This window comes from Theobroma cacao, chromosome 6 (genome assembly GCF_053813885.1).
Source record: "Theobroma cacao isolate CCN51 chromosome 6, ASM5381388v1, whole genome shotgun sequence".
Lineage (NCBI taxonomy): Eukaryota > Viridiplantae > Streptophyta > Magnoliopsida > Malvales > Malvaceae > Theobroma > Theobroma cacao.
In genome coordinates, this window is record NC_142644.1 from 28,833,836 (window position 1) to 28,852,388 (window position 18,553).

Consider the following 18,553-nt stretch of genomic DNA (forward strand, 5'->3'; position numbering starts at 1 on the left):
GTACTATTATCTTGTGAAAACCAAAGATAAATTAACCAAGTTCACCTTCAAAAGTTGTCCATATCCCTAATCTAATCTTGGTGATGGCTTCATCTCCTTCTCTCTGTTTATCCAAGCAACAATTGCTTAGCATTCTTCTTATAATTACTATTTTAATTCTCACGTGTGAGTGGAAGGGGATGCTACAAATCAATTATCAGCTTCGGAGATTCCTTAGCTGATACTGGAAACTTGGTCATACTTTCACAAGCCAATAAACCTCCTGCTGCCTTTCCACCATATGGAGAGACATTCTTTAAGCAACCGACAGGGCGATTTTCTGATGGTCGTTTAGTCATTGATTTCTTCGGTAACATGTCTGATTTGAACATGAATAGATACTTTAATTTTGGGACACAAAATTTTATATTTTAATTGATAATGATCTTTTGAGTTTTGCTTTTGCATGGTTTTGTAGCTCAGAATTTCGGACTTCCATTGGTACCACCATAAATTTGGAGCGGGTAACGGAAGAAACCACAAGTTTTTGAAGGGCGTAAATTTTGCTGTGGCGGGTGCCACGGCGCTTGATAATGCATTTCTGGCACAGAAGGGAATCATAAATCCAGCCACAAACGTTTCTTTGGGAGTTCAAGTGGGTTTATTCAAAAAATTATTGCCATCTCTTTGCTTGTCTTATTCAGGAGGCAAGTATTTCCTGTATTGCTGTTCTTTTAGACGTAGCCATTCCTCACAGATGGACTTCAGTCTTCAATATATATACTTTTCCTATGAAAAAAAACCAAAAATATCATCTCTAACTATGGCCAAGTACTTACTGTCAGAATTACCGTATCGTTTGACAAAGGATTATCACTGGCGAACTATTGATATCAGTTACATATTTTACATGCGATGATGATTCACAGAATGCAATGAACTCCTCGAAAACTCCTTGATTCTCATGGGAGAGATTGGTGGAAATGATTTCAACTTTGCATTTTTCCAAGGGATTACGACTGAAGTGATTCAAGGATTGGTCCCTGATGTTATCAATGCCATTTCTTCAGCAATTCAGGTAAGAACCTTGGACTTGGAGTAAAGTAGCCAGCGTAAACTCTTGTGCTAATGTTTAATTAGTCAGCATACAATGAACAAGGGTGGCGTCCACCAAGCATTGCAGGCAAATTTCCAAAAAAATATCAACTGTATTAATTTTGATCTACTGCATTTTGGGAATAATTATTAAAGGGTGTTTCCTTTTAATACAATGTTGTAGGAGTTAATGAAGCTGGGGGCAGTGACAATTCTGGTTCCAGGAAATCTACCAATCGGATGTCTGCCAATCTATCTAACGCGTTTCCAGACTTCTAATAAGCAAGATTATGGCCGCTCTACCGGCTGTCTGACCTGGCTAAACGACTTCTCCCAGTACTATAACGGAATGCTTAAAAACGAGCTAAACAAAATCCGAAAGCTTCATCCTTTTGCCAACATTGTTTATGCAGATTATTATCAGGCTGCAATACCCTTCTATCGTTCTCCAAGGCAGTTTGGTACTTTCCTTGTCTTAATTAACCCTACATTATTTCACTATGAACCTGATAAAATAAAGCATATGTAGTTTACTATCAGCTTAATCTTGTTTCTCTCCAGGATTTAATAGCACTCTTACTGCATGCTGTGGAGGGGGAGGTCCATACAATTTTAACTTGTCGTTAGGTTGCGGTAGTCCAGGCACGACATCCTGTGGTGATCCTTCCTCGTATGTTAGCTGGGACGGTATCCATCTCACAGAAGCAACCTATGGATTGATTTCCAAGGCGCTTTTGGATGGTTCGAGTACCATTCCTCGGCTCAAGATCCTATGTGCCTCATCATCTGCTGCAAGTGATTAACGTAAGATCCAAGCATAGCCTTAGCCAATAAAAGATGCTTTTCCTTCTTGCATTTCGATTGTAATCTTTGGTACATTGTCCTAGGCATTGTACTATACATTCTCTTATGAAATAAATAAACATACGTTGCACTTCACACTCATTTTGAAGTGCCCAATTATAAAGATTGAGTAAAGAATTGTTGAATCGGTTGTACATTTCAAAGGAATAATTACACATATTTATATAGGGTGATATTATCAAGAAAAGGAAAGGTCAATGTACAGCAATGAATGGTGATGAAAAAATCCAAGAAGACTAATTGACTGTTGACTATAGCTAGCTTGATTTGCTTGATTTCTGTCTATTACCAATATTGCTTTGTTTTCCTTTTTTTCACTACAATACAAAATAAGCTCTTATATGATTTTTTTTTATTTATTCATGTTACACGACAATGATTTATCCTAACTAGTAAAATTTTGATCCAAATAAAAATTCAATTGATTATAAATAGTAATTATCTAAAAACTCAATTGATTGCCATAAAAAGATAAAAAAAAAAACAATATAAAACATCTTTTGTATTTTAACCAAACCAAAAGAAACAAAAAAGGAGAAGCATAGCTTATAGCTTATAGCTCATTTGCTTCACATTTTTAGGACTTTTCTTATTTCTCTTTTTTGGGTATCTCTCATTTTCTTCTCCATAGTGGCTGCACTTCCCCCGTTTCAAGGTCATTTGTCCAAATGCCTACCCTTTATTTTGCAGGATTTGACTATCTGGCTATTCATGCTTTGTTTTCTTCATTTTTCAACTTATATTATCTTCTTGTATACTCTCCATCCCTTCAGCATTGCCTTATTTAATCATCAGAAGGCACTATCAGCAGATTAGTAGAGTTTAGTTTTGGATTACATTATAATCACTTTACAAACCCCACAGCAAAATACAATTATCTGTTGGATGAAAGCAAAACTATAAACAGCAACACAAAACCAGGAATCTTGAATGTGAGAATCTTCTAATTAATCTACTTAATTTTGGTTGGCAAACTTGATTCCCTTCTCAATAGACGCTTTGAGCTCTGGCTTGAGCTTCTCAAGACCCTGTTTCTCAAATTCAGAAAGTAGACCAAGTCCATAGACTTTCTCAACACCATTCTTTCCCAGCTTTACCTGCAGTTTTGAAACGCAAAATTGAGCTTAGATAAACAAGCCAAAAGCGTCATCCACCCAGATAAATAAAACTAAACAAATATATACAAACAAGGTTAGCAATTAGGCATCCCACTGCAGTTAATTAATTGCTATATGACATGGATTTCTGCATAAGTCCCCTTACAAGAGTTCTAATCTATAGTTTAACACAATAATGCACAACCTACTAATCCCAGCTATCCAATGATTTAACACATCAGATTTGAACATCTCAACAACCTTTACTGAAATCAGCAACTTAACTTTTGCAAAAATACAGTAGTCTAAAGTCATTTGGTCTCAGTAATTGGCATTATTTTTTCCACCTACTAGGTAGTTAATTATCAAAGATAACAGAAGCTATGGTACAATTAGATTCAATAATGATGTGTTGATCTTGAAACTTTTAGAAATAATCAATTTTCCATGAATTAGAGTTTACAGCTTTAACAAATAAATGAATACTAAACTTATAAACTAAAATGGATTTTCTTGCTATCTAATTTTAAACTATCAAGGATTCAAGATCATAAGTTCAACTGCATTGGCCAAGATAAACATTGCAACCAAAAGAAAGTAGCAGTTCTGAGATGCCATAGAGATTGATAGTTATCTGACATCGTAAACATGCTCATATTTAGATGAAATCTATTTGAATATAATTGCCTTACACTTTGACGATATAAAAGATAATTTATATGTCAGGAACTCACTCACGGCCATTAAATTATCTTTATGAGTCACGCTTGTCTTTACCAAACAAAAGATAACAAAATAAACACCATAAAAGTTCCAATAACTTTTATCTAGTCACCTGGGAGGCAAAGAAAGGTAATTCTGTGACACTCGATTGCACAAAAGAACACTCGACAATGTCTGGGACTCCATTAAGCCCCTTTATGCAAGCATCAGCGAAAACAGCTCCAGCATAGCTGCAGCAGATATGATCAATTAGTTTTCAACAGCATGTATATTCAATTCAAATTTCTTGGAAAGTTTCAGTACCAAAAAGATAAAAATGGTTTTAGTCCCCAACCCCTATTCTGCTAGTTTCTGGAGATTAAAGGATCATGAGTAAACCAGAACCTTCAAGAGCTCATGCAGCTAAAATATATGGTGGAAGGGAAGCATTCTGCTACTTAAGTACAAGTGCTAGAACAGGGTAAGATTATCTTTTATATGCACCTGGATCTAACACAAGCAATGACTTCAGGCCATGGCAATCTCTCACCTCAACGTATAATACTAACTCCCCAAAAATGGCACAAGTTATTTACTAACTCCCAGCAGTCGTTTATTCTTCCAGGAATAATCACTAAAGGGGTAAAGTGATAGTAGACGATTGACTACCAGTGAAAAAATCATCACAAAAAGACTGCTGTAATTACTTACGCCATTGATAGTGTTGCAGATCCCTTTCCAGCTTTTGCTTCAACAACTTCTGTTCCTCCATCCTGTGTTCTCTTAGTAAGAGCTTCTATGTCATCATCAGGCAAGTTGGCTTTTGGTGTGGCCTATTCATTCGTATATAAACAATAAAATTGATAAACTTAAACAACCACAATTAAATTTGAAGAACAAAAAATCCAATTTGAAAAATAGAAAACCCAAGTACAAACAAGACACACACCACACATGGAAAAAGGGAGAGACCTGAGAAAAGAGTGGGAGGATAGTGATGCCAGCATGGCCACCTATTACCGGCACATCAACATCTGCATATGCAAAAAACAAGGCCAATAGCAGGAGTCATTTTTTCCAGAATACTATAAATTTTCATTTTGATCTTGCATTTTATTGGCAACATAATAAAGTATAAATAAGGGATCCACAAAGAACGCAAAGCAAGAAGATAAACAATACCAGCCACTGGCACTTTAGCCTTTCCAGCATAGAAAGTTTTAGCCCTGACCACATCAAGTGTAGTCACACCAAATAGCTTCTTCTCATCATAGGTCCCTGCTTTTTTGAAAACCTCAGCAGCAATTGGGACTGTTGAATTCACTGGATTGCTTATCATATTGACCAGTGCCTAACCCAAAACAAATTACAAATTCATGAGCATATCACAGGCAAGATATAACCAGGGGAGACAAAGTCAGGGACTCACATTGGGACAATATTTAGCAATGGCTACGCATAAGGATTTCACTATTCCAGCATTGATGTTGAAAAGATCATCACGGGTCATTCCAGGCTTTCTTGGAACACCCGCAGGAATAATCACAAGGTCAGATCCTTCCAATGCTTTACCCAGCTCTTCTTCACCCACATAACCTGCGACCTAATTGGCAATAAACAAAAAAGAAAAAGTGAAAAACCTCGTAAAAACTAGAAATTTGAATTGAGAAAACATAATCCTTTATTCTCCACTAAAGAACAAACTCTTTTCAGTCAACATAAGAATAAAGAAGGAGGGATGTAAAGAAAGAAAGAGAAGGAAAAAAGACCTGAGCAGGATAGTTGATGTGGCTGACATCGGCCGCAACACCGGGAGTATTGGCTATATCGTATAGAGAAAGGGAAGAGACAAAAGGGTTTAGCTTCATTAGCAGAGCCAGTGGCTGTCCAATGCCCCCTGCCGCTCCTAATATCGCAACTTTCCTTTCAGGGTAGGACCCTGCGGAGTAGTAGGACCGACTCAGGAGATGGGTTGATGCACATGTGCTAGGTGATGCTGCTGCGGCCTTCTTCAACGCAGCCACTGCAGATCCCAACATGGTAATCTTCATTTTGAGTTAGACGAGAGGAAGAGTTGGTGGTTGAGTTTTGCGAAGAAAATGGAATAGGAGAACAGAAGAAATGCAGAGGCTTTAAAAGGAGTGGAGTGGATCACTGGGAAAAGTGAAATAAAGAAAAACAAAAAAGTTGTGGCTTTCGAGGAGTTGGAAGCTGCTAATGAAGTTTTGACATGTGGACAAGTTTGTTCTTATTTTATGGTAGTATTATGTTTACTGAATATTGGAAAATAGTCAGACTGACTCCAATACTTTCTGCGGTAAAACTTCTTTACATTCAATTGTCTCCTCAGGGAACCACGAAGGCCGGAGGGGGAGGGGGGGGAGGGGGGCGGTGGAGGTGGAGGTGGCGCGTCCCGCTGCAGGACAGGGCGGCACCCAATTCTTAAAGATCCTATGTGCAACAAAATGCATTGATAGAAAGTGACTGAAACTATGGGATAACCATCGTGGAGTCCAAACGGAAACAGACAATCACTACAAGAAGGAGATTACAGTTCGCCAACTACAAGAATGGACCATATACAATGTTGTCTTCGTCTTAAATTTTTCTTGGTTGCTCTCTTCTATGCCTCCCTTGCATGTTGTGTTTGTACCCTTCTTAGGCAAATGCAAGAGATTCAGGTTTTGAAAGACACGACAAAGATTTGACTTGACAGTTCAAATTGTACTGTTAAAATTGGAGAACACTATGTAGAGACATGTTTCGAGGAAATCCCTTGAAAAGCGATCTTCTAGCAGCTTTTCTTTTTCAGTTTTTGATCTAGTCTTGCCAAGCCGGTTTCCATGCTTCAGATCGAGACTAACAATAACATATGAGTCATATGGTTAATAAAATCCATTTTTCCAAAAAAAAAAAATCCCTAGTGCTCTTGAGGATCATTCTGAAAGCCATTCCGAAAGGATGGCTAGGATTGAAAACAGAAAACTTGCTTCTGATCTTTCCACTTAATAATATTAAGTTTTCTCACGGGTTCTTCCATTGTTACAGAGATTAATATTTGGTTAATTTCATGAGACCTCCAATCATTAGACATAGTTAGGGATTTTGAGCTTTACAATTTAACCCCTTCAGATGACAGCTTTATCCTTAATTCTAGTGATGACTTATTTAGGCTGCTTCTGACAGACAACACCTTGTTCACAATCTACTCATTCATTAGCTCTTTTTGTTCATACAGATTTATTCACCGTGATCATGTACAAGAAATAAAATGGCTTAACATGTCAACATAGAGTAACTAGAATAAAATTGCTGCACTTTACAAAGTATAATGCAGTAACAAGATTGACAGAAATCTCATCCATGCCAAGCAATTCTGTCCTATCTTATTTCAAGCTTACAGTGCCTCAAATTTGCCTTCCCCTAAACATTCAGAAATCAACAGCACTACTGAGGATTTGGAGGCCGGCTGTTAGCAGAGGAAACTCTGGATCCCCATTCCAGAAGCTCTTTGCTAGTGTCATCTTTGTGTGCAAAAACTTCAATGAAACATAGTGAATCCCTTTTTGCTCCTGTTGCTGTGGATATTGCTTCTTTTAGTTCTTCCTCTGTCCGCACCTATATTTAACACTAGAAATATCAGTCAATGCTTACCAAACAGGTGCTCTGCATTAACAGTGGATGATAAATCATTTGAAAAATAAAACTACCATTTGGTTGTAGTTAAACAAGGCCAAACTTTGGATTTGGAACTTTTGATCAATATATGCATACTCTTGTGATTAGGTCCAGAAATATCTTGAAATTTTCCAGTAACAACAATAAACATTTTTTGCACCAAACAAGATAATCTAAGAACTATAGCCTAATGCAACAATTAAGTACTATGATGTATCCTCTTGATTAAGCTATGGCTTGTTGGGCCTTCCATTAATTATGCTAAATTACTAACCTTGGCTGTCCAGCATTTGCCATCACCATTGTGGATGGCATCAACAAGGCCACTGTAATTCCAGTTCTTAATAACATTGTAAGGGCCATCATGAATCTCAACTTCAATCGTATAGCCTCCATTATTGATAAGAAATATAATGCTTCTTTGTCCACATCGGATCATTGTTGAAATATCTTGAGCTGTAACCTGAATAATTGAAGAAAAATATTATTAGTTACCACATTCTTTTTTTATCCAAATGTAGAAGTAAATTATTCACTATTTGTTAGTTCTAACTTCCAAGCAAATATTGCAGTATATGACTGTCCTAGCCAAGGTTCAGCTTCTCTTATGCTTATAGTACGTATATGGAGCAACCTTTTTACAAAAAAAAAAATTAGTTCAGTTGCTTCACAACGATGACAATGAATTGAAACAGTAAAAATTATTTACATTTTTAGAAACTGCAACCTTTTAGCCCGAAGTTCCTTTTCAATATCAATGTTATTTCAAATGTTTGTTGTTCCCCCTAAATGTGTCATTGAAGTTCTACATAAAAAATATTATCTCGCCCACCTGGAAACTACCATCACCAATGCAAGCAATCACACGCTTGTCTTTAGCAGCCTGAGCATATCCAAGTGTGGCACCAACTGACCAACCAATGGATCCGTACTGCATCTGGAATTCATAACTGCAAGCAATAAAAAAAAAATATACCCACTGCATAATAAGCACACATGAGTCTCATTCAAAACTCAAAGAAACGTACTATTTCAAATGATCAGGACTTACCCGCAGTTCTCTGGAAGCTGGAGCTTCTGACAATTGAACCATGAGTCTCCAGTTTCAGCAATAACTGCAGATTCTCCACTTAGCATATCCTGTTAAACAAGGTCGACCAATAAATGAGATAAATCAAAGTAAATGAAAGAAATAAGAATCAAAAGAAGTGTTTGCATCTGGTTATGCATAGTTAAGTCTAAACAATTCACATCATCTCTAAGTATCATGGACGTCATACAGATTTAGTTAGAGAAAGAACAAAGGATAAGAATGTGACACCATAAAGTAAGCAAGTGTTTCCACCTTTTATAGAAATAAAACCTAAAGCAGTAAGGGCCAACAAGGCATGTCTTACATCCTTCAGTGCATTTGTTAGTTAACCATATTTTATTCCAAATGGAGGCCATCTTAAAGGTCCAATAATGTCATAAGCTCATTCCTTCAGTAATTCTATATTCTAAACTACAGTAGTGAAGAGGATATTTTCAAGTCATGACTTTAGTGCCTACCTGAATGTGCTTAAAGAGAACATTGACTCTCAAAGGCTCATCATTTCCACGCTTCAGAGGCATGCCTGGAGGGATAAAGATTCGTCGATAGTTCTCCACAGCAGTACTATTTCTCTTCAGCTTCTTGGCCAATGCACTTAAGAAGTCAGTCATGAAAACCCAGCCAAAAGAAGGACCATTGCCTATAGTGACACGATTAGGTTGCACTATGACTGCTTTCTCCTTCGTGAACAGCAAAGAATACCCTACAGAGCTGTAATCATTGAAGATCGGGCCAACAAAAACATAGGCATCAGCAGATTCCACTATCTCCCCACAAAAGCTGGTGCTAACAGCACCCCAGTATGTTCCAATAAAGTGTGGATGGTGTTCTGGCACCAATCCCTTGGCTGAGGGCATTACAGCAATTGGATACCCACTGGCATCTGCAAGCTCTACAAAGGCTTCTTGTGCCTTTGCAACCCTTAATTTAGGTCCACCCACAAGGACAGGCTTCACAGCTTTATTCAGAAAATCAGCAGTAGCTTCCACGGCTGCTTCTAATCCTAATTGATTGCTTACCCTGCAAAAAATTGTAAAGAATAAGCATCACAAGCATGTAACTTAATTCCATTCACATCTGAAACAATATCTATTTAACAGCCATTATAATGAATGAAAATTTCACTCAGCCATCAAGGGCATTCTTTTAGAGGTCTAGACAAATGGATAGAAAAGAACGCTACTAATTCTTTTTATGAATGCTAATACGAGACTTTGCTCTCTGCATAGCACAATTGTGATACATGTATATAGCACCTAATAGTACACGGAAGACCTGTGAATTTGGCTAAAGCTAGAATAAGTCCTACTACTTCCTCACAATAAGCCTTTGGATAGCTTTCCAACAAAAACTGCCTCTGCCCAGTTATGGCTAAGGCTAACTGTAGGCCCCTCAGAATGGTACCCCATATTACAGAACACCTCGGTTTTTTTATTCAAATTTCAATATATTTCAACCATTTCATCTAAATAAACTAACATTTCCCTTTTCTTTTGGCCAGGTTCCTTTCTTAGCTTCAAATAGCGTCCATTAATCAAATAAAATACATGGAAAGTAGGTTATAATAGTCACAACTCTTAACAACCTTCTGCAAGCATATGAATTGTTCCTCTTTAGGATGAATCAAACACAAGCACTCATTTGCCAATTGCACATTACAATAATGTTAATGAATTAAATGCCTCAAAATATACCACAAGCAATGTAATGATAACTCAGGGAAAGACTACTCTGATTCAAGGGAAGGGCTAATACAGTAATGTAAGAAGTCGGAAAAAAACTTTACTTTGGAGCAAGAAGGAAGGGCACTGGCTCTCTAGCAAAAGTTGGATGAGGAATTCCAGGCAAATTGCAGCTGATACTAATGTAAACCGGCTTACTTTCCTTTAAAGCTGTCGATATTGCAGTATCTATAAGCTCATGTGCGTCATCCAAGTTATTCACCACCGCCTGTCAAATCAGATCACCCCCACACCGTCCTTAATTTAGGAACTTACTCTAATATCAAACAAGTTACAGAAGGCATAAAAATTACAACCAAAATAAGCAAATATTTATATCTGCTAAATTGCATAAAGACATCATATTTATTATGAATATAACTGAAAAAGTAGCCTTTAACTTACTTGGGCACAGGTGATGGTTTGAAAGCATCTCAGTTCTTGGCTAAAATCAGGTAACCCAATAGTATGATGCAAGATTCGGTTGGTCCCATAGTCATTAGAATTAGGCCCTCCAACTATGCAAATCACTGGCAAATTCTCACTATAAGCACCAGCAATTGCGTTAAGCGCGCTGAGGCCCCCAACAGTGAAAGTCACCACGCAGGCTCCCACGCCTTTAGAACGTGCGTAGCCATCCGCTGCATATCCGGCGTTAAGCTCGTTGCAGCATCCGATCAAATTCAGCTCAGGTTCTGCTATAAGGTGATCCAAGAGAGTCAAGTTGAAATCACCAGGAACTGAGAACACGTCCTTCACACCAATCTCCACGAGCCGCCTTGCTAGGTAGCGTCCTAGGGTGCCACGCGAGGCACCTCCACAGACCGGAGGAGCTAAGGAATTGGGATGAGCTGATGAACGGATTTTATTACCAGCTTCCATGCGGTAAAAGCTTTTGTACTGAAATGATTAAAACAAAAAAGGAAGAGGTGGGAACTCTATGAAATGAGTGATGTTTAGAAACTATTGAAAATGAATTACTTGGTGGGATTTTAAAGGTTTTGAAGGAGGTATTAATACAAGTTCAGAGAAAGCGGGTTTGATTAACAATGGGCTGATGATAAGGAAAAAGTCATGTTCACTGGCTAGGCTTTGGTGGGTTTTAAAGTTAAAAAACAAAGCAGGATTAAGTGAAAACCAGGTTTAGGTTTCTCTGCGGTATCATTTGTGGTATAGCTGTCGGTTTGGTACTGTGATTTTGATTATTATAAGGTTTTGGGTAGGGAATATCTAGGACTTATGTGAGGGAATAATACTATCGGACATGAAAGGGACCACGAGATTGGAAAACAGGAGCAAGTTGGTCTGGTTTTCCATTACATTCGGCTCTTTCGGGTTTCTCAATTCATGGGCACGTTGAGTCCTAAGAATCGAAAACTCTCGTAATGGGCGACTGTGTTGAATGTCTTGGGCTTTGAATATTGACCGAACTCAGCCTTTGAGGCTTCTACAAACAAGATGTCTCTTTTATTCAATTGGTCATGTACTCGTTTAAATGAAATTTCACTTGGGAATGGAAATAAATTTACCTCTGGATTTACTTCGTTTGAATTTCTTTTTGTTTCGTCAAGAAACACAGAAATTCTAAATCTGTGAGTCCTTGAACCTACTTGCTCAATTCATGCGTCTTGCTCTCGGATTATCTGGTATTTTAAGTAGCTACCTAACACAGGCTTCCTATACCATTTATAGCCCACTGATTTCTATCCTGTCTACCCGGTCCTACAGGTTAAGCCTGATCTATATTTATATTATCTGTTTGCTTAATTTTTTGGAAAGTGAGTATAGTACTGGCAAAGCAAGATACCTGATGATTAATGGAGATTACCCCAGAAAGAGAGGTCAGGGGTCAGATTTACTAGTGAAAAGAAAATGAATATAATTGCAAAGTACCATATTTAGAATATTCTATTTCCAACCACTGATACTAGCAGCCAAAGTAGTCTATCGATCAAGGCAACAGCAATTATTTTGCAATTGATATAAGTGATAAATTTGACTATTTTTGGAATGTTAATACATTATTAATTCATCAAACTTGAATTAATCTCATATATATGTATATTATTTTAACAACTCAAGTTTGATTTGTATAGCTAGGTCAAGATTCCATAAATCAAATCACCTTCCCTCTTCACCTTTATTTGACCTTTTTTGCTAAATCGAAAACCCCTTATTCATCCGTTTACATTTTTAGGATTTTGAATGGAAGAGCCTAAAAGCTATAGTAAGTGATTAAGAACTTAGACTGACTTCAATCTTCCCCAAGAGCCAATTGCTTTTCCTCTAACCTTTAAGAAAAAAGTAACAAAATTGTATGCCATGTAATTTATTTATTTATTGTTTACATAAATTTTGGGTAGTTGATGTTTTTGTTATTGTCTTCTATTTTCTATTTATTTTTATTAAAAAATAAAAAATAATAAAACATCAATTAAACAAGTATCAATCTTTTTTTATGGGATAAGTGCTCCTTTCATTCATTAGTTAACAAGAAAAGTGGAAAATTGAATTATATAAAAATTCATAATTAGTAAAGATTGATCACAGAAGAAAAAAACTAATGTTCTAAAAAATCAACTTGTATAATATATAACCAACATTAATAGAAAACTTTGAACAAAAGTCCAATGAAAATCAAATCAATTTAATTAATGCTCTACACTTCAATTCTAACAAGGGATCTTAGAGGTGAACCACTTCATGACCAGAATAGGAGCCTTGATCAAACCCAGTGCAAACTCAACTATGATGGTTACGCACAAGCAACAGGGGCAGATGCAAGTCAACACCAACCTGCAGCATCACAGAAACAACCCCATGATAATCAGCTTAAAGGCAGCAGTTAACGTATAAAGAACATATCGACTTTGCATCGAAGAATTGATTCATCAATCTGTAGGAAGCCACTCAAAGAAAAAGAGAAAGTGAGACTAACCCTACAATCCAGATGACTATGCCGACTATGGAGATGAGGAGGGATAGGAAGGCGAAGGGCAGACCCAACAGAAAGCCTAAGGGCCTGCATTCACAATCATCACAGCAGCAGCAGCAAGACATATCGGCTTGTTCCCAATTCTCTCTGTTTCGTTCTCTTGAGTTTTCTTGCTCTAGTTGATCTCTTCTGATATAACAATGTTGACGAAGCGGAACAAGAAATAAGACGAGCAAGGCTTTAAATAAAATTTGGTGCAGGCGTATCTATGTTTGTATGTCTGTGCCGTTTACACCATGACAATCCGCAATGTTTGAAGGGAGGCGGTGACCAACCAATACCAAATCTCCACGTGATTCTATGACTCTTGTCTGCGCCCATGATTATTGATTAGCAAGTCTTTCTTCTGGGGTCACGCAATCGGCAGCTTATGGTTTATTCATTTGTGATTTATATTAAATTTTTGTTCGAATTTTTTACAGCTATACCATATAGAGCAACGCCAAATTGCCAATCGTATCATCAATTGTTAGCATATAGAGGTCCAGCTGTTGTTACTCTTTTTTCTGAAAAAAAAAAAAAGGCATGACAAGGCCTAAGATCAAACTGCTCCCATACTTTTTTAACTGATGAATAAACTATTCGTGGATTAGTTAAGCAGTGTCCATTCAAGCGAATCTCACATGCTCTCTAGATCAATAGAAGTACTTGTACGTGGTCCAATCAGTAAACTTTCAACAGATATTTGCCAAGATTATATGAAAGTTATCCACAGCAGACAACTAGATCGATAAAATTTCTGCATCTGTGATCTTTTTGCTTTCTGTTTCTAGTGGAGCGAACCCTAAAGGAATCAGAGGAAATGAGGGTTTAGGAGGAGATATGCAAAAGTGATGAAGGTACAGCCGGCTACTTGCCTTTGCCGGTCCATGTAGAAGTTACATGCATTTTGGAGCTGCTGTTAAACATTTTCACCCAAAGGAAAGTTAAAACCTGATGGATCAGTCTTGTGAAATGGGCTTGATCCACTTTGCTGAGAGTTTGGGCTGGAAGGCAAAGGCAAGCCTGGCGTGCCTCACTTGATCATCTCCAAGTGAGTGAGAAAATAGAAAGAATATAAAAGAATATCCTTCCTTCTCAAGGATTAATTTTCAACCATCAATTTTACAACGTCATTACCATCTGAATAAAGACATGGATCATACAGAACTTGAGGATTTTAAATAAAATAACAATGGATTATCCATGTCTGAAGATTACTAATTAACCTGACTGAATAAATTCGGTCGAGGCCCGCAATTGATATTTGCAATTTCAATGCTTGGTGATCATGAGAATAATGTGGCATTAATCGTGGTTGATGTCCGTGAAAAATGGAGATATGCGCAGAGAACAAGGACTGTGAGGTTTTGTCCTGAAATTCTTGTAGAAAGAACCCAGTAAACTTCCTTCAACCATGGCTTGATTAATTCTTGTTCGTGAATGCCAGATAACTGTATCCATTGTTCCATACCCCTAGGCCCTACTCAAGCATTTGGAGCAACTGCATGGGAAATTACCAGCACAAGCAATGATCATAGAAGCAGGACAAGCTGAATAAGCTTCAAGAAGATGGAAACTTCAATAACCACCATCAGTCCCTACCCAACTGCAGGCAGTTTCTTTCAGTATCCCTCTTACCTTCATCATCTCCCTCAACTCACTTACACCATCCCATTTTCCAGCAGCTGCCCAAGCATTTGATAGTCCAACAAATGCCCCTGGCCTACTATCAGCATTCAATTTAAAAAGTTCATCGGCAGCTATACTTGCCATTTGTACATCACCGTGCAGCCTGCAAGAACTGAGCAAAGCTGCCCAAACATCAGAATTGGGCTTCTCAGGCATCCTCGTTACAAGTTCCCATGCTTGATCCAAATTCCCTGCACGTCCCAAAAGGTCAACCATGCAAGCATAGTGCTCCATCTTTGGTTTCATTGAGTAATCTCTCTCCATACTTTCGAAGATTTCACGCCCTTTGGCAAGTAAGCCAGCATGTCCACAAGCAGAGAGAGCGCTAAGGAATGTAACATAATTTGGCTCAACGCAACATTCTTGCATCGCATGGAACAGCTCAAGTGCTTCGTTTGGATTTCCATTCTTCCCATATCCATCAATCATCGAGGTCCATGTGAAAACATTCTTTTCCGGCATGTAGTCAAAAACCCTTCTGGCATCTACAATTTTTCCACATTTTGCATGCATGTCAACAAGAGCACTTCCAATCTTTATGTGCATAAAGTACTCAGTCTTCATTAATTGACCTTGAACTTGTTGACCAATTTCCAATGCTGATAAAACAGAACAAGCCCCAATTACACTAGCAAAAGTCGAAATATTAGGCCGGAAATTCAACCGTTGCATATCAACAAAAACCTCAAGTCCTTTCTTAGCAGTTTCAACTGATTTACTGTAACTTTCAATCATTGCATTGAAAACTACCACATCTTTTTCAATTGTTTTACTAAACACATCTTCAGCCTCCTCTATCAATCCATTATTCATGTATCCAGTGATCAACGCCGTTGAACAAATCACATTCTTTTCCAACATCATGTCAAAAATAGTCCTTGCACATCCAACCTTCCCATTCTTCACATACGAGTCAACCAGCGCTGTATAAAGCACTTCATCAGGCTCAACATCCAATTTCACCATCTGGGCATGGGCCATCCTTCCTAAAAGACGCGGCAACACCACCCTATTACTCCCACAAGCAGACGCCTTTAAAATCATCGAAAATGTGAATCCATCAGGCTTTTCACCTGCATAGACCATTCTACGAACCAAACCAAGTGACTCCTCAACTCGCCCATGTTTAAGGTACCCGCCGATCAAATAATTGTACGCACTTAAAGTCTGCTGCGGCAATTCATCGAACATTTGGCTGGCATATTTTAAGCACCCACTTTTCGAATGCAATATAAGGAGTTTGATAGAAACATTTGTATTGGGTGAAAACCCAGATTTTATAATGTGTGTATGGATCTTTTGGCCATGAAAAGGGGTATCTGAGTTAATAAAGTGTTGAAGAGCAGCAGAGAGAGTTGTGGTCGTTGGGTTAGAGAGGAAGTTATGGTGGTTTGGCGCGAAAGAATTCTTAGGTGCGACCCGGAAGTTTTGATTGTTGGCTGATGAGAAAATTGACGGTCCGATTGTGGGTAGTCTTCCATTTTTCATTTTCCCATTGATTTAATTACTAGATATCTGCTGATTTAAGCAGGCACTCAGGCAGGGAGTAGCTTTGGTTTTTCTTGGCGAGGATTATAGGACTAGGGCCTGGCTCAGTCAACTGCTGGTTAGCCTTTGACATTCTTATTGGGCCATAACATTTGTTCCTATGTGGCTATGGTTACTCCTCTTCTATTTTTCTTTTTCTGCTTTTAAATAGGGAAATCTTTTCATGCTATAAGAGGAATGACATGGCCAAACTCCACCAGCAAATGATCATTTTCTTGGAAAGTAAACAACGCACGCATGTGAAGCTTTTAGTTTTTCTTTGTTGGGATTGCAAATCCACCGCCTTCCCCAATACTGGTCTATCCTTTTTAGTGACAGGTGGATTGAGACCCTTTTATGCTTTCTTTTTCTTCTTTAAAGTGGTCACCGGCGATATTGATTTTGTCACTATATATTAATACAAGGACGTGTAAATTACTACATAACAAATATCATGACTTGCTTTGCAAAGTTAACGAATTTTGGGTTTTGCATCATCTCATCCAGGTATTATATCTATATTTCATGCCTTTCTTTTTATTTTCTAAACCCCAGGCCATGGATTGGGGTCATACCAATTTCTATTCTCAAAACCTACCGCAAGAAAAGTCAAGAACAAACTCATTTCAAGTTCAACAGTCCTTTGGGACAATATGAAGTTATATTATATTATATTATATATATACACATACATATATTGCTAATCCTTAAGTAATGATTATATTTTCTTGTATTCTAATATTAAGGTTATAAAATTAGGCAAAATTTGGCGGTTAATGAAGAATATGGTAATGAGAATTAAAGCAGCTTTGTTGGCGTGCACAAATAAAAAAGTGTTGGACTTTGAACGAACATTAAAATAACGTCCTAGTAATTCATGCTCCTCTTTTGATTTTTGAGAAAGAAACAAAACGAGAATAATGCTTTGAATCTCAATAGAGTCCCACATGCTCGATTATATATGAAGCTTTTCCTCCCCACCCCTTTTTTTTATTTATTAAAAAATACCCTCTATGCAAGGCATATGATTTGATAAAGATGCATGGATTTTATATTATTCAACTACCTTTCTCATGTGATGTAACCTTTTAAAGCATTATTTAGCCAACATTAATCATTGTTTCTGGTTTGTGTATCTCCTGTGTCTGTCAAGACAAGAGGGGAACAGCAACCCTTCAGACAAGTAATTAAGAGCTGTTGTTGTTGGAAAGCTTAGTAGCATCATATTAGGACTTGATGATCTCTTTTGCTACGACGGCTATCAAAGTCGTGATTGCATGCTTGCATCAATTCTCATTTCTCTTTTTGATTTCTGTCATTAATTAATAAGATTGGAATACGAATCAATTCACTCTTACATTAATGATGACTAATAATGTAGACTAATTTTAAAAATGTCGAGGAGCAGAATGCTTGTTATTTTTTAAATACTCAAATTTTATAATTATTCAAATAACATTTAAAAGTATTATCTAAACTCGTAATTACTCATTAAATTCTCAAATCTATTATATATATATATATATATATATAATTTTTTTATAAAATATTAAAAACTAAATTTGATCGAATTGATAGGACTATTGATTGTCTAAAAGTATAGACAAGGTTTAATCCGTTTTAAAAGCATATAAAATATTTTTTACATATTTATTTATAAATGAATTTGGATATTTAAGGAATGATACTCGTTCTCTATCCAAACTTTAGATGAATAGTAAAATTATTATCCAAATTCGTCTAAAATCTAAATATAAGATACCCATGGGTATCTGGTTAAAGGATACCCATTGTCATGCATCCCTATTAAATTTATGTCATTTGAGGCATTAATTCAATTATTAAAGTAATTGAAAATTAATAACTAGGATTCCTTAGAATCTCTCAAAAATTTTCCCCAATGCCTTCTTAATTTAGCCGTGTCTCTTGGCTTTTCTAGGAATTACTGTCCTAAACACAGAAATTAAAGGGATCATGGCAATCGTTTCTACTTTTGTTTCTTGAATTAACACATATGGTGGAGTCCACAAGTGTTTTGACTCATACTCCTTGTCTTTTTGCATTTTTTGACCATGTTATTTTTGTTCTTTAGACTTTCCTTTACAATTACGTATAACTTACAACATTTTTA

At 37.1% G+C, this 18,553-nt stretch overlaps 5 protein-coding genes across 5 annotated transcripts; 1 reads left to right on the top strand and 4 right to left on the bottom strand.

Moving 5' to 3' along the window:
* The first annotated feature begins 83 nt into the window (after nucleotides 1–83).
* On the top strand, nucleotides 84–1,877 carry LOC18596724 (GDSL esterase/lipase At1g28590-like). Its single transcript, XM_088807672.1, is given in 7 exon segments — nucleotides 84–158; nucleotides 160–349; nucleotides 458–489; nucleotides 491–686; nucleotides 909–1,057; nucleotides 1,259–1,535; nucleotides 1,636–1,877. Coding segments are annotated over 7 exon segments (1,161 nt in total).
* Nucleotides 1,878–2,750: 873 nt separating this feature from the next.
* Nucleotides 2,751–5,875, bottom strand: LOC18596725 (malate dehydrogenase, mitochondrial-like). Its single transcript, XM_007025374.3, has 7 exons — nucleotides 5,507–5,875; nucleotides 5,167–5,340; nucleotides 4,920–5,088; nucleotides 4,710–4,771; nucleotides 4,449–4,570; nucleotides 3,871–3,988; nucleotides 2,751–3,035 (listed from the first exon to the last, which is right to left on the bottom strand). Exons 1-7 carry the CDS (start codon nucleotides 5,786–5,788, stop codon nucleotides 2,895–2,897), a joined length of 1,068 nt encoding a protein of 355 aa, XP_007025436.1. The 5' UTR covers nucleotides 5,789–5,875; the 3' UTR covers nucleotides 2,751–2,894.
* A 1,056-nt stretch (nucleotides 5,876–6,931) lies between these two features.
* LOC18596726 (pyruvate decarboxylase 1) lies at nucleotides 6,932–11,408 on the bottom strand. Its single transcript, XM_007025375.3, has 7 exons — nucleotides 10,635–11,408; nucleotides 10,295–10,458; nucleotides 8,967–9,528; nucleotides 8,467–8,555; nucleotides 8,248–8,365; nucleotides 7,690–7,878; nucleotides 6,932–7,355 (listed from the first exon to the last, which is right to left on the bottom strand). Exons 1-7 carry the CDS (start codon nucleotides 11,109–11,111, stop codon nucleotides 7,185–7,187), a joined length of 1,770 nt encoding a protein of 589 aa, XP_007025437.3. The 5' UTR covers nucleotides 11,112–11,408; the 3' UTR covers nucleotides 6,932–7,184.
* Nucleotides 11,409–12,790: 1,382 nt separating this feature from the next.
* On the bottom strand, nucleotides 12,791–13,389 carry LOC18596727 (signaling peptide TAXIMIN 1-like). The gene is made up of 2 exons (XM_018122983.2): nucleotides 13,168–13,389; nucleotides 12,791–13,025 (listed from the first exon to the last, which is right to left on the bottom strand). Exons 1-2 carry the CDS (start codon nucleotides 13,287–13,289, stop codon nucleotides 12,902–12,904), a joined length of 246 nt encoding a protein of 81 aa, XP_017978472.1. The 5' UTR covers nucleotides 13,290–13,389; the 3' UTR covers nucleotides 12,791–12,901.
* Nucleotides 13,390–14,646: 1,257 nt separating this feature from the next.
* Nucleotides 14,647–16,527, bottom strand: LOC108660417 (Tetratricopeptide repeat (TPR)-like superfamily protein). The gene has a single exon (XM_018122620.2). It carries the CDS (start codon nucleotides 16,381–16,383, stop codon nucleotides 14,785–14,787), a length of 1,599 nt encoding a protein of 532 aa, XP_017978109.2. The 5' UTR covers nucleotides 16,384–16,527; the 3' UTR covers nucleotides 14,647–14,784.
* Nucleotides 16,528–18,553: the final 2,026 nt, after the last annotated feature.